The sequence below is a fragment of the Ambystoma mexicanum genome, chromosome 1q (genome assembly GCF_040938575.1).
Source record: "Ambystoma mexicanum isolate Mex_15411 chromosome 1q, UKY_AmexF1_1, whole genome shotgun sequence".
NCBI lineage: Eukaryota > Metazoa > Chordata > Amphibia > Caudata > Ambystomatidae > Ambystoma > Ambystoma mexicanum.
The window spans coordinates 260584383-260609921 of NC_090922.1; the positions used below are offsets into that span (position 1 = coordinate 260584383).

A 25539-nucleotide genomic window follows, 5' to 3' on the forward strand; every position below is an offset into this window, starting at 1 on the left:
TATATACAACAGGCCTACTTATAGGTCAGTCTGGGACAAGCAGCATCTTATCAATCATCAAATGTCTCAATGATGCTCCTATCTCCCTGAACTATCCCTTTTTTTCATAATGTACAGTGCTACGTACCCATCTTCATTGAAGAAAATGAGTAGAGATTTACAGCATTAATTGTACTCAACCTTGATAATGTTAGCATTACAGGTTTGCCTTCATAAGTATTATGCTAAGAAGATTTTCCTGGACTATGTCCTCAAACCTCATGTACTCATTCCACCAAGGCCAATGTTGTGTAAGTTGAAATCATCCAAGGGTCCATGGAAATGCCTGGACATGCCCTATGGTTGGGGTGGAGACTGCTTTGTATCGGTTGATTACATTATTGTCATTGTCACCCTACCTAAAAAGCCTTTTTTCTTTCTAGCACCCATCAAAGATCTGTTAATCGTGCCCAACGCAGCCGACTTGCTGTTAAAAACAGTGGCCTGCTTGGTGAAGTGGGAATGGGGGACGACTAATAACCTCATGAAAGGCCTAGGTAAGTAAGACACATTGTATTATAAATGCTAACTCTCCTTTAATATCATCGCTATTTGGGCATCAATTCAGGGAAAAACTTTGCTTGCAGCCAATGACATCGTCCACCTTGTTTCTCCCTAATATTTCCCCCCATGTCCATGCCTCTAGGGCATGTCATGTGGCGAACCATGCAAAAGCAGCATTCCAATGGCCACTGTCTGACTTCATTCGGAAAATCAAGGTTGTGCTTAAATTAAAGGATAAAGTGCACTGCGAATGTAGGGTGTTTTGTGGGTGATGTGAGCACCACGATTGCTTTAACTGGATAAGAAATTAAGGGTGGCCCTAATGAGTTCCAAAACAATATTTGGTGGTAGGTTCTAAGAAGTGTCTGACGTGCCCTGAGCATAGGAAGTAGCTAATGCAGCATTACAATAAATGGGACACCTGCGACTAAACGAGTGACCTAAGAGACATGGGCTTCATTCCAAGTCTGGCAGTTCGGAAATAATAGGTGAAAGCAAACATGTCCTATGTTGATTTGAATGGAAAATGCAACATTTGTGAGCCCCTATAACTTTGGCACTACATAATGGATAGCAATGTACCGGCACCCTTTACAGACCCCCAGACTACGAGTATGCCGGCAGGGGACGGTGCTCCCGACAGGTCTGACCTGCTGGAAGCACCGGCCCCTGCAGGCAAGGTTTTCACAGAAGCACCAGCACCTTTTTCAACGATGCCAGTGCTTCCGTGCCCCCATTTCTTTGCAGTCCTATGGGACTCCACGGGAATGGGGACTTACACTTTCCGCCACCCGACATCCCGGTCTATCGGGTCTTGTAATATCCTGGTGGCACCGGCAAATCAGGCGTCGGAACAGTGTTACGAGGTTGGCGGCAACCCGCCTACCTCGTAATGAGGGCCATGGTTGAGTTTTCCTACCTTGCATTAACAAGAGTAAAATCTATTTGCAACAGTTTGTTGATAATATAATTAATTGACTAAAATAAAAATGCAAACTTAAAAAATCAAATCAAATCAACATTTGTCAATGAGATTCCAATCCCTCAGTTCTTTGGAAAGCAATGATTGATTCCAATGTATTAACTAAATATATTTAGTCACTCCAAAAACAAGATTTCAACAGAATAATCTGTTGAGAAAAATGAAACAAGCATTCTCAATATTATATTTTTCTCTGAGAGTATTACAAGGCAAATTATCCAGCTCACAATGTAAGAAATTAATGATGTGATTGTAGACATTGAGTCATAATGACAACTACTGGACAAGAGCAATATCACCATTGAATTTTACCACCCGGTGACCCTAGTTCCTGGCAGCGACCAGGCAGTACAGTCATTTTTGGACCTTTTTGAACCTGAGACCCTCCCCCCACTTAAAGCTCCATTAAGAAATGCTTTTGTAATCATCAAATTCTCGTGTCCCACTGTTTCTGTGATAAAGTAGCTGGTAGACATTGTAGGAGGAGAGTCAGCCCTGCTTTTTTGCTTTGTTTGTCATTACAAATGCAAACCAGTGGTACAAAAATAGTTAGTTGAGCAACGGTTCAATTAATTCAGCAATGGCTTTTAAAAAAAAAGCTCATTGGTGGGAATAGAGCACTGCTCGTTTCCTAGGGTACGTTTAGGGCAGAACTCTGTACTTGGGGAAACAATACTCCATTATTTCGTTGCCACAACAACTATGTGCACATTTAACAGAGGGCATTAAGGAAGAATCCCAGAATTAATGAAACAGTCCTAGAAATACAAGCTGATGATAGGCAGCAATGCTAGCAGGCCTGGACATCAAGACAGCGAATTGCAAGGCTGAACAAAGGGCCCAAGTGACTGCTCTGTTCTTCAGACACCCCTGGAGGGTGCGGGGAGATCCCATTGACCATGCACGACTGTAGCCCAACATGTAGTCTCAGTGGCGAGGACTGGGTATACGGCACTGTGAGGCACATTTTTCATGTTGAATATGAGTATATGGCTTTCAGAGAGCAGCATCTCTTGGCCAGACATTAAAACCATTTAACAGCTATTGACTTCATATGCTCAGCGAGGACCAATGTCTGCCATGATTTGGCCTGGTCCATCATATGGCAGATATTTTTATCAAAAGGCCAGTTACTCACACCTTTTCCTGGCTTCCCAGCTCAAGTAATCATCACCTTTTGAGGTGCCATCAAACAACCAGGTCCAGGATTGGTTACCATCAAATCCCCAAATACTAACACAATTGTCAAGGGCTTGTCCAGTTAACATTTCAGTGCAAATGTGCACAGCAAACAGGCACATTTAAATGTGAAAACAACACTAGATTACCTAGTAGCACTCGAGAGCTCATATTCACTTACCAGAATCAATTACAAGGCAGTCGTGCAGACAAGGCAAATAAAACACAATTTTTATGATGTCTCTAAAAGTACGCATCTACTAATGTCACAGCCTCACAGTTTTTCAGACATCATTCCATACATGCTTTAAATTTGTTTCTCCTTAACAGATTGAGTAACTGAGACTGCCATGCATTTTTCGATTGTCCTCTGAATGGCACCGCTGTGCGAGTGCAGTTACTACAGTGGTGCCACCAAGTGGCCTAGGTCACAGGTGACCACGTGGGCCTGTGCTGGCTTTTGAGCCAACAAAAGCATTCGGAGACTTGTTGTCCCTTGCTCCTAATTGGAAAAATGAAACTACATGTCCCAGGATGTCAGAGTCAAACTGTGTTTTGTATAGCGCATAGCTGTCCATGTTCTAACTGTGTAGCACTGTATGCTTCTTGGAATGAACAGAAGCTGCACATCTCAAAGTACCCAAAGACCGGGATCAGATGTATGTATCAGGCGGGGCCTTTGATGTGGATTGTCTATATGTGGTGAAGGGCAAAAGGTGAGGAATGTGTACAAGACAATGAATGGAAGTAGAGAGGTGGGATATATGGATTCCAAGTTCTAAGGACATAAGGGAAAGGACGGTTGAGAGATTCCAGTGGTAGCAGAGATAGAGACAGACTAATGCTTTCAACATGCCCCAGGAGAAAAGCACACATCTGTAGTACCCCAGCGAATCTGGTGTCCGAAAAGAAGGGGGGATTGAGTGGAAATGAAAAGACTGGTGCAAGAATATGAGCAAAGGAAAATAGGAAAACACATATGCACAGATGGTTCCAAAGACCGAAATAGAGTGGGTATGGCCTATTATATAAAACACAGTGAAAGCCACAACAATGGCAGCTAAAATGTCCGCATGTACCACAGAACTGATGGCCCCAAATATGTCATTAGTGCACCTTACAGAATTAGGCATGGATCCCACAATAGTTTTGTGTAGACTCTCTTAGTGCTCTTCGAACAGTAAAAAAAAAAAAAGGAGATGGCGATTGGGAGTATGTAAACCTACATACACGCCAGCGCATAGACAAGTTGGCCCTAAGGGGACATGCAGTGCTGGTATCATCGATATCCAGTCATAGTGGGATTCTAGGTTAAAACCCGATGTATGTCTTTACTTCCCCTGCATTCACTTCAACCATACATTTACTGGTATTCAGTTCGTCATTACAGGTGGAGGGTCTCTTTCCTCCCCTTCTTTTTTACCCCATAAAAGCATGAAGAAGTAAATGTATGCAAAGGAAATGTCTCCTGAAATGATGTAGACTCGATAAGTGTAGGAGAAGTTTTCTAGGGAAAGTAAAGGGGGAATGCTGTGGAATTCTAGGCTGTGAACTAGCAGACAGACCATCCTATAAGGCAACTAAACTTGGTCATATTGAAATAGAAATCCCACCTTCTACGGGAGAAAGGACGACACTCCTTACAGGAAAAATGAACAGAAAGTGGCAAAGCCACTATGGTAATAGCAAGAAAGCAAGGGAGTTACACATTCTTCAATGTGTGGTATGGATAGAATGGAAGCAAGGCTCCCTGTAATAGGCATAAGAGGCAAGACGATAGTTAACAAGTGCGGGGTATATTGGTCTGAAGGATTGGCAACATAAACTAGGTAAAAGGGACAATGGGAACTGTAATACTTGCAATAATACAGAGACAGTGGGACATTACTTACTGGTGTGCTGTAAGTTCAAGATGCATAGAGAACACTTGAAAGCTAAACTAAGGAGCATAGGTATGAAGCTTCTGACACTTAGGGATGCTCTCAGAGCGCATGGGAAGCTGAGTGATAAACATGGGAGATAGGGTTACACCACGTCAAGGAGGTAGGGAAATGGCAGGTAGTGTGACGGCCAGACATAAATGACAGACAATAGCTACTGCATGACTCTGAGAGGGCGTACATCATCCAATCAAATAGGGAAATGCCTGCACCACCTCCATGATGGTATGAACTAATAATCATTAGATTAAGCACTGTTACTAACATCTAGATCTGGTCTGACCATTAAGAACTTTGTTGATGTTGGAGCGGCCATGGCTGACGAAGACTACAGATGAAATGCCAGTGTCCCTCCCTTTAATTTAGGAAACCCATTTTCTGTTAAAAAGAGGTGACAAAGGGACCCAAACAATATGTGAATTCATCAGTTACCTGATACTAGAGGAGTCAGAACATCTTTAATTTGTTGGCCAGGGGCCAGGAGGCCTGGTATCCACTAGTTCTCCAGCACTGGAGTCTATAGGAAAATACCTTTGCATCCCAAACAAAACCGACTCGCTCAAATATCGCTTGTCCCCAGACTTTGCCCCAGCAGAAGAAAATGATGCTTTGCTGAAACATGACTTTGAGAATAGCAGTACCTATGAGGATGGCATGCATGGGGGAACAGTTTCACCACTCTAGAGAGCCGTGCCAGATAAAGCGGGTGGATGGAGATTCTGCTTTGATTTCAAAAAGGTTAACACAGTCTCTGAGTTTAAGGTATACCCCATGACCCGTGTTCACAAACAAATGGAAAGGCCGGGCTGACCTAGGTTTATTATCATGCTGGACCCTAAAAAAGGATATTGTCACGTGCACCTCCATCCCAAGGAAAAAGAAAGACTGCCTTGGTAGCTCCTTCCATTTTGCAGTACTGACATTTGACCTCTATGGTTAACATGCAACCCTCTAAAGGCTCGTGGATCACACATTACATAAACTCCTAGAATATGCAGGAGCGTACCTTGATGACATCATCATACAAATTCCACTGAGCAGGAGCATAAGGAACATCTGGGACTCATGTGCAACAGCCTTTGGGAGACCCGTCTCATGGGGAAAATATAGCCAAGTGCACCTTGACCAACTCGCCAGTGCACTATCTGGGCTATCATGTGGGAGATGGCCAACTATAAGTGACCAAGGTGCGAGGCATACCAAAATATGATGCAAGCAAGAAGGAAGACATGAGATGCTTTTGCCACTGAAATATCATAGATGCTTTATCCCTCAGATTCCCACTCTGGGCGCCTTAAGTGCCTTTTATGAACTGAGTCACAAAACGTTTGTGTATAAAATTAAGTATAAAAAAGACGTATTATGTCAACCTCGACTGCTAATTACATCGGATTTTAACCATCCATTAGTGTTACAGATGGGTGCTTCTAATCCTTTGCGGCACAAAAAGCAAGACCTGAAGTAGAGCAGAGGGTCTGGGAAGGAGAGAATGTGAAATGGGCTAGCGCACGGAAGAGACAGTGCTGAACAAAATATAGGGTTTTAGAAGATATACACCAGAATCATGATCGGATCCACACTGAGGAAGCAATAGAATCCAGCCACGACCTGGAAACACTTTTCAGCACTGAATCATTGGACCGCCTCCGCTTAAACCCACATCTCAGATGTCTTCACCCATGATAAATCATTTCACTCAGGGACAGGCCGAATCTTAAAAAAAAAAAAACCTTCCTGGCCCAGCATCAACCTAGAAGTTGTGCGAAAAGGCTCAGTTGCTGAAAAGCATCTATCAGCTGATTGTCATTCCGCAATTGCGGGGATATATATTTTCCACACTATTGAGATATGCAACCACAGATCTGTTATAATCGTGAATCGGTACAGTAATATTCAAACACGAGTAGACATAACAGGTAGTTTAAGCTTTAGAAAGAAGAGCTGTGCTCGAAACACGTGTCGGCTGAAATCAATCCACCTATTCTACTCATGTAAAAAATTCCTTGGAGTACATGCACAGTGTGATTGTATCAATTGTTTTGTCAACCTAAAAGTAGCCGTAGCAGCTCTGTTGAAGCCCTTTCCTACCCTTTCCTGCCAATTCCCCCTCTCACCCATTGAAAACTTTACCTGCAACCTTATCCACATGCCCCCTAAATCCACCACTCAATTCATTGACGACTTTGCCAAACTGGTCATCACCATGTCTCTAATACACGCTAACAATGTTTTCCTCTGGGACCTCAACCTCTCCAGCAGCACAACCACTGACTATGAAGGAAGCACTACTCAGCGTATTAGACACATACTGAACTTCACCCAGCATACTAGTGACCCAACTCACAAGCAAGGCGACATTCTTGACCTCATCATCACTGCCTTACCAACTCTTCATTACAATAAACCTATACCCCTTGAATGTTGTAATCACTTTGCCATTCACTTCACCATTGTTTGTGTTGCACCAACTAACTAAACACAACATAAACCTATTAAGCAGGCATTCCATGCTATCAAAGTTTTCCATTTAGAAGTATTCATGGTTGCCCTGACCAACTTCAACTCCTCCCTATCAGCATCCCAGTACAAGGACTCGGGAACATTGTAAAAGCTCTCAACAACATCCGGAAAACAAAATGTACACACATGCCCCAAAGTAACGAAAAACAGCAGACATAAACTATCAGACCCCTGGCAAGGGAAAGGAATCATGGTGATGTTTCCCCAGAAAACTTTTCAGCTGAACATGTTTCCACTTCTGCCCAATCCCCTTCTTGCTGCCAGTGTCCTACTGTGCCCAGGACCATCCCTGCCCGCCACTCTCCATTTATGCTGCAGTCTCGCCCTTTTTCTAGTTCTTGTGCATGTCACTCTGCAGGTTTCCATGGGATCACCATGATCCCAGTAAACAGTGTCATGCCATAGTCAGAAAATGTAAACAGACTGGCTGCAGCAATGCAGTCTAGTCTAGCCAGGTAATACCACTTATGCATGATAAGTGTTATTACGTGGCTAGACTGCCATTTTGGTGTAGCCAGTCTAGCCATGTCTTACTGTGGCATGACATTTTTTTCTGGGCATCTATGATTAAGCAAGAATGATAAGTGTTAGTATGTGGCTAGATTGACATTTTGGTGCAGCCAGTCTGGCCATTAGTTAATGTGGCATGAGATGTTTTAGGGCATTTGTGATAACCCAAACATGATACATGTTATCACGTGCCTAGACTAGCATTTTGATGCCACCAGTGTAGCCTTTTCTCACTGTAGCATGACATTTTTAAGAGGCATCTACCACAGCTGCTATCACTAAGCAATGTCATGCCACAGTAAGCAATGACTAGACTGGCTACACCCAAATGCCAGACTAGCCCCACTTATCACAGTTTTTGCTTCATCACATGTGATAAAGCAAGATCTTCCAAATCAGTGATGGCATCTTTCAGGTCCTGCAGCTGTATATGCAGGTGTTCTGGTCCCTCTGCTCTATTTTCCACTATTTGCATCCCCTATTCCACATTCGGATGTCTACCTGCTTGCTGCTTAAGCTCTTCTGAGAGAGATACCACTTCCATGAGGGCTGCTGAGTCTACTGTGACCCTGAGTGCAGACATTTGATGAAGGATTTCAGCCATGGTGACTTTAGCAGCTTTTAATGTTGTTGTGGTTGCACAGCTGGCCATTGTTACTTGTGCACAATCTGTGCCTTCGCTGATGGATACAGTCTTATGATTGCATGTAAACTGCAAATAGGCTGTGATCATTTGACACTGCTAATATACTGTGACGGTAGATCAGCATCTATTGTTATGCCATCAGTGTGCAATTGGTCCCTCCATCTATAATGCAGGATTGTATGTGAGGCCTCTTCTCAAATGTCTCTCTTTTTATTCCATTAAACGATATATATATATGTATATATATATATATATATTTGCAAAACCGGGAAAAAGAATTCCAATTCTCCCAGGGAGGGATGGCACTCGTGGCAGGACACAAACCGCTGATAAAAATTACTTCCTCAAATCAAACCAATGCAGCGTGGCGTTTAATTCAATGTCCAGTTTTATTAGGCATCAGCCAGATTTTAAAAAGTGCACGGTACAACGCGTTTCGCCGCTTACTCGCGGCTTGTTCACGTACAAGTGAAACCCACAACCAACTGTGTACATATAGGTGTTTCAAGTAATTAACCAGTCTCTATGGTTCTTTGTGCCCTTAGTCCTTTGTCACTCTCTAGTACCGGCATAAATTGCTTCCATGAATGGAGAGAAACCAAGGCGGCCATTTTGTAAGAGGCAAATTTGTCTTGTATAATAGAGCAGAAAGAATTGTTTGTTTCTGGCTAATATGACCCAAGTGGGTTAAATCTTTTGTAAGTTTGCCAGAATTCAATCTAGTATCTCTTTCTCATTAATAGTCTAAGCCATGGTAACAAAAGAAATTTTATCCATTCTTGGCTGATATAACCCAAGTGGGTTAATTCTTTTATAAATTTGCCAGGATTTAGATCGATATCTCTTTTCCAAGTACAAATTCGCTTCATTAGTTTTTAATTCAATGAAAAAACTTTGTTAAAGGGACGTTTTGGTAAAGTTGCACTAATAAAAACCTATGAAATTCAGTAAAAAAACGTTGTTAAAAGGACGTTATGGTTACAAGTAAAATCGAAAAACCCCTGAAATTCGCCAGTTATGGTAAGCTAAGCAACTATAACTCCCGCCACCACCGTGCACTGCTAAGACTAACACCCAGGACATCAAAGATAACGTCCCTTTAACAAAGTTTTTTCATTGAATTTCATAGGTTTTATTAGTGCAACTTAACCATAACGTCCCTTTAACAAAGTTTTTTCATTGAATTTCATAGGTTTTATTAGTGCAACTTAACCATACCGTCCCTTTAACAAAGTTTTTTCATTGAATTTCATAGGTTTTTATTAGTCCAACTTAACCATACCGTCCCTTTAACAACGTTTTTTCAGTGAATTTCATGGGTTTTTACCAGTGCATGCTATTTTCCTACAACTTACTAATATCATACTTGCCAAATATAACAATATTTGTGTCCAATTTACAAAGTGTCACGTTAAAACTCTGCCATTTCCCACCTTCTAGGATCATTGTTAACACTTCTATACACTTTTTGCAACTATTTCCACTAGTTTTGCATCCGTAGATATCTACGAACATCTGACTTCATTGCGGACCTTCCGGACAGTGCCACATGACCATACGCTGGCGCGCGGCATGATGACGTGTCCGAGAACCCGTCTGCACTTCACGATAAGATCCGTCCTTCGCGGACAGTTCGGAACTGCATTTTCTACTGATCTAGGAACTTTCAACTTAAAAATTTCCCTTGCACACCTCCGACACCTTTTCGTACTCATTATCCATTACCAATCTAGTACAAAGTACATACTTGGAAGAATTTTATCAAAACTGCTATTTATCTTAAAAATGGCATCAGTTATTGCCATCCCTCATCCCCAAGAGCCACCACCACCACCAGCTGGAGGACCTTCACAACAAAAAAAGCACAGTACTTTCAAAGACAATGAAGAGGACCAAGAAGATGAGGTAGAGGAAGTGCCTAATTCTAGCACCAAGATCGAATCATGGGTGTACCAGTACACCTACGGGACCACCTCCATGCGCCGCCACACCAAATCCAATGACCGCAATGCTCTCAGAAAGGTTATTCCTTTCTCAGCAAGTAGTAAGCTGTCTTCCTCCACCTCATCTTCCTCAACAAATACTGTAACCACACAGTCTGATGTCTGCGGCATTGGTGCGTTATAAATAAATAAATAAATAAATAAGGAGGGCTACGGACCATTATCGTCCATTGCAGCCCCTGAAATGGGGGATAAAGGCCATTAGCACCCCTGGTTCCCAAAGCGGGAACCCAGGGTGCTAAAACATAGATTTTTCTTCCTATAGCGGGACGCCTGCGGCGTCCCGCTGTAAGAAGGAAGGATTATTCTTCCTACAGCGGGACCCTGTGCCGTCCCGCTGTAGGAAGGAAAATCCTTTTCCAAGACAGCCAACATGGAAAGAGAAGGCGGGGCTCCATACACAGCCCCTCTTCCCTTGCCATGGCAGCCCGCAAAACCCTATGAACATATTACCACAAGAACTTTTCTTCCCTTTCAAACCTATCCTACCTTCGTATATCTTTACCACATAGCCGGTCCCAGGTAGGCATAGCCACTTTAACACCATTTTTCGTCCCTAGCGGTCATGGCCAGTAGCCAGATTATCCGTGCAATAACCTTATGCCATGAACCAGACAATCTGGCTACTGCCCACGGCCACATGCTATACCTCAGTCACCAAAGGTATAGGACTATTTTTTGTACCTACATTATTACACTTGTCAAAAAATACAACACGGGCACAATTGCAAAACCATGCTTTAATGTCCTTGCCAATGCTCCTCACGAGTTTGCTCGAAATCCGCCCATGTTTTATTTTTTAAAAAGTGTCAAAATGTATGTACATACAGTCAAATAACTTAGCCCACACTCGACAAAATCCATTCAGTCTTTACACAAACATTGAAGGTTTGGTCTGTAATCTTTCTCAAAACTTTTGTCCACATTCATCAAATAGCAACAAAGTTATAAGCCATCAAAAAATGTTGAGACCCCCCCTCTAATTTCGCCCCCTCTTGAGAAAATCCCACCAAACTTTAGAAAACCATTTATATCTTGATCCAAAATCGTTTTGCCAAATGTTGTGCAGATTCGTCAAATGACACCACATTTATATGCCTTTACAATATTTTGGGACCCCCCCTCTAATTTTGCCCCCTCTTGAAAGAATCCCAAAATAATTTGCAAAACCATTCAGGATTAGTTCTAGAATAAAATTGCAAAATTACATGCAGTTTCATTGAGTGGCGCAAAAGTTATAAGCCATCCAAAAACTGCTTTTCCACAACCCTGTAATGCAGAAATAGGTACAGATGTCCTAGGACATCTGACGTGTCCGCGAACACCACAGGACTGTCCCAGGACATCCAGAGTGTTCGCGGACCTTCGGGGGGTGAAACAACCCGTTTTTTGGTTTCTTATGGCCATATCCAATCGAATCCTCATCCCCCCCACCTCCCCAGAGATTGTTTGTCGAGTTTGACAAGTGAAATGCTGCTTTTTTAAAAAAGGTTTTCACCGGGCTGTTCGCGGACCCCAAAAAAGTCCACGAATCCAAGAAGGCGGGCGTCTCAAGAAAACAGACACATTTCACGTTTTCTCACCATCCAATCAGCAGATGCGTCCCGGTGTTCGCGGACTACGCAAAAGTCTGCAAATTTTTCTGGCCAATCGGAGGCCAGTCCGCGGACAGCACAGCCAATCAGAGGCCAGTCCGCGGACCGAACAGGGAAATGAGTCCGCGGAGCGGACATAGATATCACTATTTTTTTTTGCTTTACATTTTGGTCATTTAAAAAGAAACTACTGGACGGATTTACACCAAATAAAAAAAAAGCACGCTTTCGGGACCAAGCCACCGCTCCTGCCGCAAATGTGGTGTAAATCCATCCAGCGGTTTGGGCTGTAGGCATGAGCAAAGTTTTTTCCTATTATGTCTATGGGAAAAAAATAAATTTTGGGACCCCCCCTATAACTTTGCCCCCCTGGACCAAACCTCACCAACATTTGCAAAGAAATTCAGAGTGGGCCATATACTTTTTTGCAAAGTTTGGTGAGGATTCGTCCAGGGGGAGCAAAGTTATAAGCCGCCCAAAAAGTGCTCTTCCTATGGAAACAGCAACTTAACCATAACTACACAGCCACTACCGTGGCTGTGTAATATATGGGTGTGTGTAGTTACTTCTGATACCATTCCAAGAAGTCTGCCCCCAGAGCAAGGCAGTCCTCTATTTGTGATTTGTGGCTATGAACAAAAATTTGGCATCATTACAGGCATTTTCATAGGTATTCTTGTTTATGCCCCTGCCATGCCGCATGTTAGACTCATCAGCAATATCCTGCCATTACTTGACCTGCTCACTGGGGCGAGAGAAATGGTCCAGGTGGTCTCTATGTAGCCTCATCCAACCTTCAAACCTAAGCTCCGCTCTTCACCTGTATTGAACGCCCACTTTTGCCTCTGCACTTTGTGGCTCGTTGCTCACTTCCGTGCCTGCCGGGACATTGTTGCTCGCTTCTTCTGCAGCTGAGGTAGGTTTTTTCCCTCCACTTCCTGTTGGTGAGGAGACCTCTGGGAGCTTCTCAGGCAGAGCTCAAGGAATTGTCGCCATTTTGACCCAATGCTCAGAGCTATAGTTCCTATACACGGAGGGACCTTTCCAGGCAATGCACAAGAAAAAGTGATAAGGTGTTTGTCAGAAATAAATGGATCCTGGGTTGGGCAACCGAGGAAATTGGAAGCACCCATGTGTAAACAACACGTTAAGGTATACATTCATATTTTCTTTACAACTCAAAAGTATTTTGCATAAAGTTCGATATTAAGGGGCTGATTCTTGGAATTATTTGCGCCGAAAAACAGGGATTTGTGCGTCATTCTGCCTGCAAATCCCCATTTGTTAAACAGGGATTTGCAGGCAGAATGGCGCACAAATCCCCGTTTTTCGGCGCAAATAATTCCATGAATCAGCCCCTAAATCCTTTCTTCTTTGTACAAACTTCTCGAATCATCAGTGTAAAGTCCATAAAAAAGGTGTTTATTTCAAAGACACAGGAAGTCATTAATGTCCAATGCATTTCAATCCGTAGCCCATCTTCAGGGACCAAACGTCTAAAAAACCAAACAAATAATATTTGTAACTCAGTTTTGTTTAAATTATATACTATCATGTGACAATCTAGTATCATAGGGAATGCGTTATTTTACCTGCCATTGATAGAAATATCAACCCGTTCCGTGCATGTAAATAAAGAGAACAATATGGTGCATGGTGCGTGATGATGTAATGATGCCGATGACGTCATTGCGCTCACGCTTACCAGCGCCATTTAAGAAATATAAGTGGTGCTGGCACCAAGGATCTGGGTCCACAGCAATCCACGGGTGCCAGACGGCTTGAATGAAAATGCTTGTTTGTTCTAAAGGAGCCGTGAGATATGAGAAATAGAGCTACTTTTTACATAACTTCTGTAAAGAGATAATATATCCTGCTGAAGATCACAAAATGTAACAAAGAGAGAGGTATGCATTTTTGAGAATTCTATTTAGATATGCATTGGAAACCACATGAGAATGTATTCTTTTACACAAGCTAGAAGCCACCAATTATAGTTTTGTTGATAAGGAAACATTTGCATTTTAGGATTTGAAGTCAACTCCTTATTAATTAAGCCGTTGGCTTATGGAAAATTGAAGAAAAGGTTTTAATTTACACAGAATATGTCACAACAGGCAGGTAAAATAACTCATTCTCTATAATACCAGATTGTCACATGATGATATATAATTGAAACAAAATGTTGTTACAAATGTTATTTGTTTGGTTTTTAGGTATTGGGCCACTGAGGATGGTCCACGGACCAAAATGTATTGGCAATAATGACCGCCTGTGTCTTTGAAATAAAAACCTTTTTTATGGACTTTACATCAATGATTTGAGAAGTTTTTATAAAGAAGAAAGGATTTAATATCGAACTTTATGCAAAATACTTTTGAGTTGTATAGAACATATGAATTTAGAACTTAACGTGTTGTTTACAGATGGGTTCCTTCCAAATTCCCCAGTTACCCAACCCAGGGTCTATGTATTTCCTGCAATTTCTACACCCCACAGTGCAAGTGAGGATATTTTGGAAATAAGCGGTTCCCACTCACCCAGGCTCTTCACTTATGATAAGGTATTCTACAGGACACTCCCAAGATTCTCACCAAAATATATCACAAAGTGTCTTGTCATCAAGACAAATAAATTACCAGCATTATTCAGGGAACCACAATCTAATGCAAAAAGGAATCTGCACACACTAAAGGTGTGCAGGGTTGTCATATTTTACACTGAGAGAAATAAACCCAACAGGAGGACATGCCAAAATGTGTGGCTTTCGGCATTGCACAAATTGGATATCCCATAAGTGTTGCAGGGCTAGCCAGAAGGATCCAAGAATGCTACCAACTAGTTAAGAAGGAGCTATTTACCAAACTAAGAGCCCATTCTGCAGGGGTGCGAAGGGAGCCACTCTGATTTTTCTAGTAAATGTACTGCTTGGTACCATATACAAAGCTATAACATGTTGTCCCATACCTTCAACAATCACTAAAACATAGACACAAACCAGAGTAAATTCACTTATTGGTCAAGCAGTACTGAGAAATGTATTTAATAAATAATGCACTTATTGATAATGAGAGAGTCTCTACTTCAGCTGCTCGGCACCATGGAAATCAGGCACATGATCAAAGAACCAACTTGCAATAAAGGCAACAGACTTGGCTTGGTGTTCGCCACCTCTCCATCTATCTAATATCTTCTTTTCTACCTTTGGAATGGACAAACCACATCCATACCCATCCTGCTCCATCACACTTCTCTGCCCCATCAGTGCCAACCGAAAGCAACCAACACTAGCCAATACTTTGCAAACCTATCATAAACCCACAGGAAATATGGCTTACCACTTTTGCCTGTTCGTCTGACCCCTTGAAAAACATCAATGTCCAGCTCAGAACACTATGCAACACCCTAAGAGATCCCCAACACCCATACACCACTGAAAATTGAATTAAAGAAACATATGGCTGCCACACCTTCTAACATACAGGAACACATTGACGTAAAGTGCACCATCTACAGACAAGAAAACCTCTGGAGAAAATCTCCCAAAAGGAAGACCTCCTCCACCTGAGAATCCTCCACTCAGCACGCAAGACACATCACCACAGAAAAGCAGACTACTACACAACAACCATCATGGACGCATCAATATAAATCTGAGCAGTCTTCCAAGCCATGTAGCCCTGCATCAATCCCCTGCCAATATGGCAATCTACAGAAAAAGCAATGCCATCAACAACTTCCTCACAGCCAAGATAGATAAGATAAAAGAACAGCTTCTCAGGGACACTAGACTATGGCAACCCGACCCTGCTTTCGCAACGTACATTTTTGATCCAGTGCCTCCAGGTGCTGAGAATTCTGCAGCACGTCTGGCGAAGGGCCTTCCTAAATTTGCCCACCTACTGCCTGCCCTTTGGAGCCTTCATTGGTTCCCAGTTGAGGCCTTTTATCAGTCAGGTGTGCTTTACCTTTGTGAGAAGTTTAAGTACGTTCCATCTAGAAACTTACTTTTGTCAAACTTACTGTTGCTTACTGTCCCTTGATATTCAAGGGTTACAATTGGCATTAGGGCCTTCTCAGTTGCTGCCTCAATGCTATGGACGCACCATTGCTAACCATCTTGCCTTTAGAAAGGTGTTAAAACGTTTCCATTAAATTAGGTAATGCACGTGTCTCTTCCTTCCATGACTGTTTTCCATCCAGGGGATCAGTTTGCCTTCAGCGCAAAGATACCCTTGGGTCAAAGTTGCACTCTAAAAATGTGGATATAAATTTGGATAACATAACACCTTGGTAGAACCAATAAAACCAATGATACATGCTGATAGCAGCCTAAAGCCTACCAAGATGGACTAACTTTTTGAAAACTACTCCAGAACTCCTTCACAAGAGTCTGACAGTCCTCAAACCCACCAACTAGAAAGGTAACCACTTCCCTCCTCCATTGTGAATGTCATCACAGGACAAGCACTAAGACGCCTCCATAACACCATCAACGCATGCCTCATGCTAGACACTTTCCCAGTCACACTGAAAACAGGGCAGATCCTACCCCTGATGATGAAGCCCACACTCTGTGTGGGTGCCCTGGACTACTATTGCCTGATCACAAATCTAGCCTTCCTCAGCAAAGTAATTGAGAAGACCATTGTCATCCATGTGCATGACAGGATCACACAGCACAATCTCTGACAGGATTACCATACCTGAATTCGGACCATAATGTAGCACAGATAATTGCACCATCCAATCCATCGATGGTGCCCTCTACAAACTCTTGGACTCAATTTCATAAACTATTGGGAGAAACTGGCTCCATTCCATCACTCACCTTTGCAACCAATGTACCTTTGAATCTTCAAAACGACATCCCCACTGCTTCCCGCATGCTGTTTATCTGCCTCTCACCTGACAATGTAATGGCCACAAAATCAAACCTTCTTCTTTTTCACCACTATCCCTACTGTTGGCACCAAAGCATGGGAGGAAAACAACACATTCACATACATGTTTTCATTTGTACCACCTGTGGTTGAACATAGCTGCCAGAAATGTACCCTCTCCTTTTCTTTCGCTTTACACCGCTCTTCCCTAACTTCATCCCTCCTGTTCATGCCCAGTCCAAAAGGAAAACATACCCATTTCCATTATTTTTTTTCTTATGGCTGTAGACACTTTCCTCAGTACCCCTTAAATGTGTATTTCCAGTTCTCATACCCACTCAACGGTCCAAACGCTTTAACATCACTTTGCTTGCCAAAATATGTTCACCCATTCTTGTCCAGCACCTCTGCTCACTTCTCCTTCTCGGGAAACATTTCAGATGTGTTCTTGTAATAAAATCCCACTCCTTTTACTTCTCCTGCTCATGTGTTTTATTTGAAGTTATAGTGTACCTCATTAATCGTTAACATGGACACCTCATGTTGCTGGGCTGCTATGTTTTTTGCTTGGTCATCTATGGCATGTCCTTGTCTAAAACAATATTAGTCTAATAAAGTACGAATTTTCGAATTGGTGGTATACCTTGGCAATTGAATTTTGTTATCTAAAAGAATGTTTGAATTATTCATTCAGTTTTTGATTTTAAAATTTGAACATAATTCTAAAATGAAGAAAAGAGGGAATGCGCATGCGCAAGCCGCGCATGGAGACCTAGCTGCATCGGCTCCCGGCAGCCGCAGCAAACATTCTGTGATATCCTGCCCCCCAGACCTCAAACCCGCACCAAAGCAAAACAATACCGAGGCGGTACCATCAGGGCAGCACGCGCTGCATCCCGGCGAAGAATCAGGGTCGGAAGCACACGAAACAAGCCGGTGACCGCCAGCGTGTTGCCGGCCGCCATTGTGGCTGACACGGAGGAGCAGTCGGCCTGCATACCCCTAAACCACCACAACCATCAGGGCTCCCTGGGGGAAAGCGGAACGGAGGCGGAGAACAAGCAGCTGAGGCGAGATCAGCTGGGACAAGCGGCCGCATCCTGACAATATAACCGGGATTGCCCTAGGCGCCACCTGGGACAACTCCCACCCGCCCGACTCCAGCGTCTGCCCGGACATCAGCCACGGAGACCGGCGACTGCACACGCCAGCAGAGAAAGGTGAGAGGCACCTCCAACACATGGGCATCACCCTGCAACAGTGGCGGAGACCCCCTCCACGGAGATCACCCACACTGAACGTGGGGCAGGGCAGGGCAGCCATAACAAGGGTTGCCCCTCCCCCAGCCAGCACAAGCATCTGCATTACCCCGAGCCCACAGCATCAAAGCCCACAGACTTTCCCTCTTCCGCCACGTTACTGGTAAGAGGCTAAAAAGAGACTGGCAGCAGGGCACCACCTCTGCAGACTGCTTCCAAGGGGACAGGGACCCCCAACGCACAAACCACAATCCCTGCAGGATAAACAGCCCCGGATGATGGACCCACACGCAGCTCGTACAAAGAAATAGACACTGAGGCTACTGCAAGTACCCAAGGCACGAACCTGGGAACGCTGCACCCCTCCCCACAAGGCACAAGACAAGCACTCCACACTGGAGAGCCCTCTGGCGAGACCACACATCTGTGACAGTGGGCGAACAGCAACAGTGTGGTAGCTGGGTAAACCCCAAAATACACTGGACTAACAAGCCAAGATGCAAAGGAATTAACTACCACATGGAAAACCCACCCAGCACTGGCTAGGCAGTAACCTTTCCGTACTAATACTAATTAACAAAAATCTCCCCTCCACCTAACTACTGTCACCCAGGACGTGAGAGGCAGATAAACGTACATCACAGGGACATTATGGGAACAATCCATCTCACTGCTAGCAGTATATGCGCCGCCAACCCTACTACCCGTGCTTCTCTCTGACATTTCCCCCCTGATCACTCGGGACACATCGGAAACCCTGCTCATGGGAGGTGACTTCAATGAGGTTATGAACGTAGAAATGGACTGCACACATTTACTGGGTAGAAACCCGGCCACAAACACAAAACTAGCCGCATTCACAAGTGCCTTAGGCCTGCAGGACGCTTGGCGCATTGCGCATCCAGACTGTAGAGAATACTCCTACCACTCTGGGGCCCACGCCTCACTTTCCAGATTGGACTACTTCTTCATCCCATCCATAGATACACATAAAATATGCGAAGCGCATCTACTCCCCAGAGGAATCTCTGACCACTCCCCTCTGGTAATAGAAATCAGCACCTCCAGACCAACCACCCCCCCTTCCCCCATGTTGGCGCATAAACAATTACTACCTGGGAATCCCGGAACTGGTAGAATAAATTCAGGAAACCACCAAAACATACTTTGAACTGAACACAGGGACTGTAGCCGACCCGGAAACCCTGTGGGAAGCCTATAAAACAGTGCTAAGGGGCGACATCATCTCTTGGTCAACCGTGCACAAGAAAAAGCACCTTGCTGCAGTACACGAAGCCGAACAGCAGGTCCAAAGCACAGAAGAGGCTCACCTGGCACAGGACACGCCGAGACACACCGGGCACTAACACCAGCGCAGAAACGCCTCCAAAACATAGCCCTGGACAATGCCAGGCAGGCGCACAGAGCCCTACGCGCTAGAGTATATGAGTCTGGGATAAAGCCGGCAAAATGCTGGCATGGTTAGAACGCAGGGATGAAGGCCACAACCATGTTAGACAACTCTGCAATGGTGACTCTGACCCACTAACGGCGGACAGAGACATAGCGGAGGTCTTTGACACATACTACGCTAACCTATACAGGACACCCTCCTCCCCCATAGGCACATCGATATTGGACAGAATCACCCTCCCCACTCTAACCACAGAGCAGCAGTCCCTCCTTGACAAGGACATCACCGAAGAAGAAGTGAGTGCAGCCATGTCAGGACTCAAACCCGGGAAATCCCCAAGCCCGAATGGTTTTCCAACAGAAGTCTGGCACAGAGGATAGGGGCAAATGAGATCGCCCCACACCTACTGCGCATGTACCAAAACGCGCGAGACCAGGGCTCCCTGTCACCGGACCTCAAAGAAGCAACTATAATAGTGCTACCCAAGGCAGACAAACCCCCCAAAAACTGTGGGTCGAACAGACCCATCTCCCTTATAAATGGCGAAACAAAAATCTTAGCGAAGGTCTTAGCCGACCGACTACAATTGGTCATTACATCCCTGATCCACCCGGACCAATGTGGCTTTATACCACAGAGGTCAACCCATATGAATTTATACAGATTACATTCTGCTTTAGAAAGAGCATACAGACTCCAGGGCCCGTTGGCACTGCTGGCTATCGACTTCGAGAAGGCTTTCGACTCGGTACACTGGGAGGCCATATGGGAAATAATGTTCCGCATAGGAATCGGTCACCAATTCATGACATGGGTAATACTCCTCTACAACTGCCCAAGGGCAAGAGCTAAAGTAAACGGCTGGCGGTCAGAACCCTTCACCCTAGGGGGGGGCACAAGGCAAGGATGTCCCTTATCAGCTATGATTTTCACACTAGCAACAGAACCCCTTGCAACACTGATGAGGGAGACAGAGCTATGGGAGGGCTTCCAATGGTCGGACACATGGGAAGACAGGGTCTCATTGTATGCAGATGACCTATTAATCTATCTGAAGGACCCGGCACACATATGCTAGAGGAATATGGAGCATTCAGTGGTCTACGCATCAACTGGTCCAAATCTATACTATTTCCGATAGGGAGGACAAAAGAAAAAAGCCCTGGAAAACTGCCCATACCGAGTTGAAACAACACGATTCAAATACCTAGGCATACAGATCTCAAATAATCTCACAAACTACATACCCGAAAACTTACATCCCATTACCACAAGATTCGTAGAGGATACGCAGCACTGGATATCATTACCACTAACCCTACTGGGCAGTGCGGCCCTCTTCAAAATGATTGCCCTACCCCGCTTCCTGTACATCCTACAGAATGCCCCATTATATATTCCAACGCTTGAGTTCCAGAAAATCGACCGAGCCGTCCGGAAACTGCTGTGGTCCGGTGGTCACCCTCGAATAGCACTTGCCACACTCCAAAGGTCCATATGGGAGGGAGAAATCGGTCTGCCTAGACTACAAACATACTATTGGGCCAGCCAGATGGCAGTCGTGAACGACATGCTACACGGGGACGCAACACTGCCACATGTCAAAGCTATAAACTCTAACAAGGAACTGCCCTCCCACGAACTCCTATACCGCAACCTGAACTGAGCAGCTCCCCCTTCCATGTTAACACACCTGTCACCAATCTGGACAGAAACACACAAATACATGGATTGGGACATGAAACTGACCCCTGAGCAACCACTGTGGAACAATAGATACCTCCCAGAAATTAACAAGCTTCCCAGATGGCCCGCATGGGTCACACAAGGGATCACGAGGATCAAAGACATCATACAGGAAGGCAAGATGGTCACATTCGAAGCTTTACATTCCGGCTACTCTCTCCCATGAACAGAACAATACCACTACACGCAAATAAAACACGCAATACGAGCCCATCTCCCTGACATGACCAATATGCCGGAGTACTCCCCGATGGAACGTAATATATTCCCGGAGCAAATCAAGCACAAAGTCACCTCAATCATGTACAATGCGATTACCTCCTTCGCCACAAAGGAACTATCCAGCCTTAAAGCCAAATGGGAACGAGATGTAGGAGCACTACAACCAGAAGACTGGATAACCGCACTGATGTACCCTAGGGAGGCCGCAATTTCATCCAGACTCAGGCTCGTACAGCTAAAGATCCTACACCGAACCGACTATCCGAGAACGGCCCTCTTCCGATGGGGTAAAATCTCAGACCCACAGTGCTTATGCTGCAAACGGGAATGTGACCACATACAACAATTTCGGCAGGCATCCTGCGGCGAGCTATCTAGGGTCATGGGCAAAACAATACCGAAAGAACCAAAGCAACTACTGTTGGGGGTGGATGATGAGAGCGATATGATAAGATACAAAAAGTTATTTCCTGTCAACTGCCACGGCAATATTCAGAAGGAACATTGCACAGTTATGGGGCTCAGAAGTCACCCGCAGCTTCGATCAATGGGTTGCGGACATGGACATGTGCACCGCAATGGAACACAGTGTGTACACCGCAAGAGGCTGCCCTGACAAAGCAAACAAAATATGGCAAAAATGGGAAGACTCACACTGACTAGGAAAAGACCTAGTCAGGTAAATACAGACAGGTGTACATTGCAAAACAGGAAAACGCCAAAAGAACATTGCCAAATACTGACAGTGACTCTGTGCTCTAATCTGTGCTGATGTTGCCCGAGATGCAAAGGGAGTTGGGGGGTTTACATAGAGACTTTCAGTAAATGTACATTTAATGATATATGTGAAAAACTAATAAAATGTTTGATTAAAAAATAAAATGAAGAAAAGAGAAATAATGAATACAAGTACAGATTATATATTACTAGACTTAAGACAATTAAGTATTAGTAGGAATTAGTTAAGTAGGGATTTATCCCCATAGAGAGAATGGAACTGATTATATTGGGATGGTACAAAACACGTACTTTCCAATTGTCTCGTCTTGTAAAATGTGTCTCATGATGGGCACGAAGTGTTTATCTGTGTAATGTGTGGGATGAAGAACCCCTTATCATATGGTATAAGGATATTGCATGCCATTGAGGAGTTCAGTGACCAAATAGAGGAACAAGACCGAAAGGCTGAATTCCTTTATAAGAACTTTGAGGTCACTTTCAATTGTCATGATTTTTTATCATACCCTGCATGCCAGAGCTTAATCTCAACCCCAAAGGTTGTCTAAATGGCCACCTGGGGCTGTGGCAGGTTTTGCACCAGAGATCAGTGTGGTGCCCAAAGCAAGGCTCTGGAGGAATATGGGTCTCTGCACTGCATGAGAAACGACTACCCTTGAGCACCTGACAGAGGCTTGATATGGCATTTATAACCCGCCTATACAAAAGTGTTTCAAGGCGTGACGAGGCAAGGAAGGGGGAATAGAGGGAAGACAAAGAAAACGATCTTACTAGGCCAGGTGACATTGAGATTGCACAAGTGCAGGGGGGCGGGGAGGGGAAAGTGTGGGGAGAAAGAGGGATGGGACAGTGCATAGGATAAACAGTAAAATAATAATACACTAAATAAATAAAAAGTGCGGCCAGTTGGTGGCAAGTGCAAGGGTAAGTGCAGACATCAGGTGTCAAGTGCTGGTAGGGGGCTGTTGGGGACAGAAACAGTCCCAGAGTGCAAGGGTTGCCAGGGGGGCAATGCAGTTGTGCATCTGCTGAGGAGGCCGAGATCAGAGGGTAGCCAGGTAATTGGTGCAGTTTCGGGTTCAGCCAGGAGATCAGCAGGGGAGAGGAGGAGCGAAAGCAGAAGTAAAGAGGGAGGTCTTGATGTGCTTCCGGAACTGGAGATGGTCCTCCACAAGTTTCAGAGTGGCAGGGAGGTTGTTCCAGAGGGAGGCCCCAGCAGAAGAAAGAGATCTACCATCAACTCGTTGCTTGGAGAAGCGACTGATCCTGAGGGAGTTGGAGGCGGATGAGCGAAGAGCTCGAGAAGGAAGATATTTAGGAAGAGAGAGTTGAAGGTATTGAGGCCCCAGGCCCCAGAAGTCCTTGTGGACAATGCAGAGGGTTTTGAACGTAGTCCTCGCCCCCAACTGGCAGCCAGTGCAGAGATTTCAGTCCTGGAGAGATACAATCCCTAGGCTTCTGACCAAGGACAAGTCTCCCAGTCCTGTTTTGAATGAGTTGCAGAGGGCGGAGAGTAGAGGCAGGCAGATTTAGAAAGCGGCTGTTGCCGTAGTCCAGCCTAGAGAGAACCAGAGCTCTGGAGACAGTGAGCTTCTGGGGGAAGGAGAGGAATGGAATAATACCGGTGAGGAGGTGCAGTTGGTAGAGTGACTTCTTAGAGACGTCGGAGATGTGAGGAAAGAAGGAGAGTGTGGAGTCGAAGATTACTCTGAGGTTTTCAGCCTCACAAGTGGGAGCAGGGAGAGAGCCAAGAGAGGCCGGCCAGAGAGTGACAGAAAAGGAGGGAGCAGGTGTGCTGATGAGGAGAATCTCGGTCTTAATGGCATTAAGGCAGAGATCATTGGCGGCACACCACTCACGGATAGCAGACAGTCAGTCAGAGATGAGAGAAGGAGAAGAGGTGGTGGAAGGGAGACTGAAAATGAGTTGAGTGTTATCCGCATAGCACTGAAAGTAGGGACAGAGAGCAGCAATGCAGTGGGCAAGAAGTGCCAGGTGTTGGTTGAACAGCCAGGGAGAGACGTTAGACCCCTGTGGTACACCACAGACAGAGATAGAGGAGAGGAGGACCCAAGTTGGACCTGGGAGGGTCGATCGTAGAGGAAAGAAGTCAGCCAACCCAGGGCTTGATCAGTGATACCCAGGTTATCACGGAGATGGTTGAGCAGGATGGCTTGGTTGACCGTGTCAAAGGCAGAAGAGAGATCAGGTAAGATGAGGACACAGGGGGTGTTATAATCAAAGTTGGAGAGCAGGTCTTCACAGATGTTCAGGAGAGCAGTTTCCATGCTCCTGGTAGCTCTGAATCCAGACTGATGGTCATGGAGACAACCAACAGATTCAGTGTGAAGATTAAGCTGGGAGATGACCAATGTTTCCAGGAGTTTGCCCAGGAAAGGAGTGATAGAGATTGGGCGATAGTTTGAACGGACAAGAAGGGTCGGCAGAGGGTTTCTTAAGAAGAGGGTGCACAAGGGAGTGCTTGAGGCGGGAAGGGAAGACTCCAGTGGCGAAGGAGTGTTGCAGAAGTCAGCCAAAGCAGGATCCTGGGTGTCAATGTGGTCCTTGATGGTTTTGGAGGAACATTGGACTTGTCTAGAAATCTTGTCTGGGGAGAACAGGGGAAAAGCCGAGAAGGAGGGAGGAGAGGTGGCCAAAGAAGGGCTAGAAGAAGAACAGGGAGTGGAGGGAGGAAGGGGAGAGGAAGAGAGAGAGGAGATTGTTATGGGTCCACCTTCTAGTTGAATCTATGTATCAATGCTTATTGCCCTTGGATGTATGAAAAACCTTAGATGTTATCAATGTTTCCCTTACACATTTTTATCACAAAACCAACAAATGTTTGCACTTGCAATATAGTGTCATTTATACTCATCAATAGAAGCACATTAATAATGTTCTCACTCTCGTGTTTAGCATTGCTGTATATTTCTTCTCTTTTATAGTTAATATATGAGCATTACAAATAAATTGGTCAAACAATACACAATTCCTAATATTAGCAATAAAGCACTGGAGTAGATATACAGAAGCCCACTCTTCTAAAATGTTAAACTACATACTGCAAATCACAGATGAATATGCAGCCAGTCTGGTCCGCAAAACTAAAAAAAACATATTTACAGTTGTTATGCTGTGGAACAGCAAGGCTGGGGACAGGTGGGGTCATACAACCAACATCTAGATAATCAATTATGTGGAAAGGGTTAAAAGGTTAACAACTCAGTGAAAATGTCCATTGCTTCCATGGGTAGGTAACTAAGAACAGCCTAAAAGTAAAATTACATGTAAAACATTTCAAATCCCCCTCCAAAGGATTCCTCTTGCCTTTCCACTGTACTTTGATGGATCCACTTGTC

The 25539-nt window shown here is 44.6% G+C and overlaps 1 protein-coding gene across 1 annotated transcript in view; it reads left to right on the forward strand.

Annotated features, from left to right (window-relative positions):
• Positions 1-426: 426 nt before the first annotated feature.
• Positions 427-25539, forward strand: part of LOC138527304 (cytosolic phospholipase A2 gamma-like) — a 309672-nt gene continuing 284559 nt past the window's right edge. Inside the window, exon 1 of the mRNA XM_069638374.1 lies at positions 427-536. Coding sequence (XP_069494475.1) covers positions 524-536 — 13 coding nt within the window. The 5' untranslated portion in view covers positions 427-523. The remainder of the gene's footprint in view (positions 537-25539) is intronic.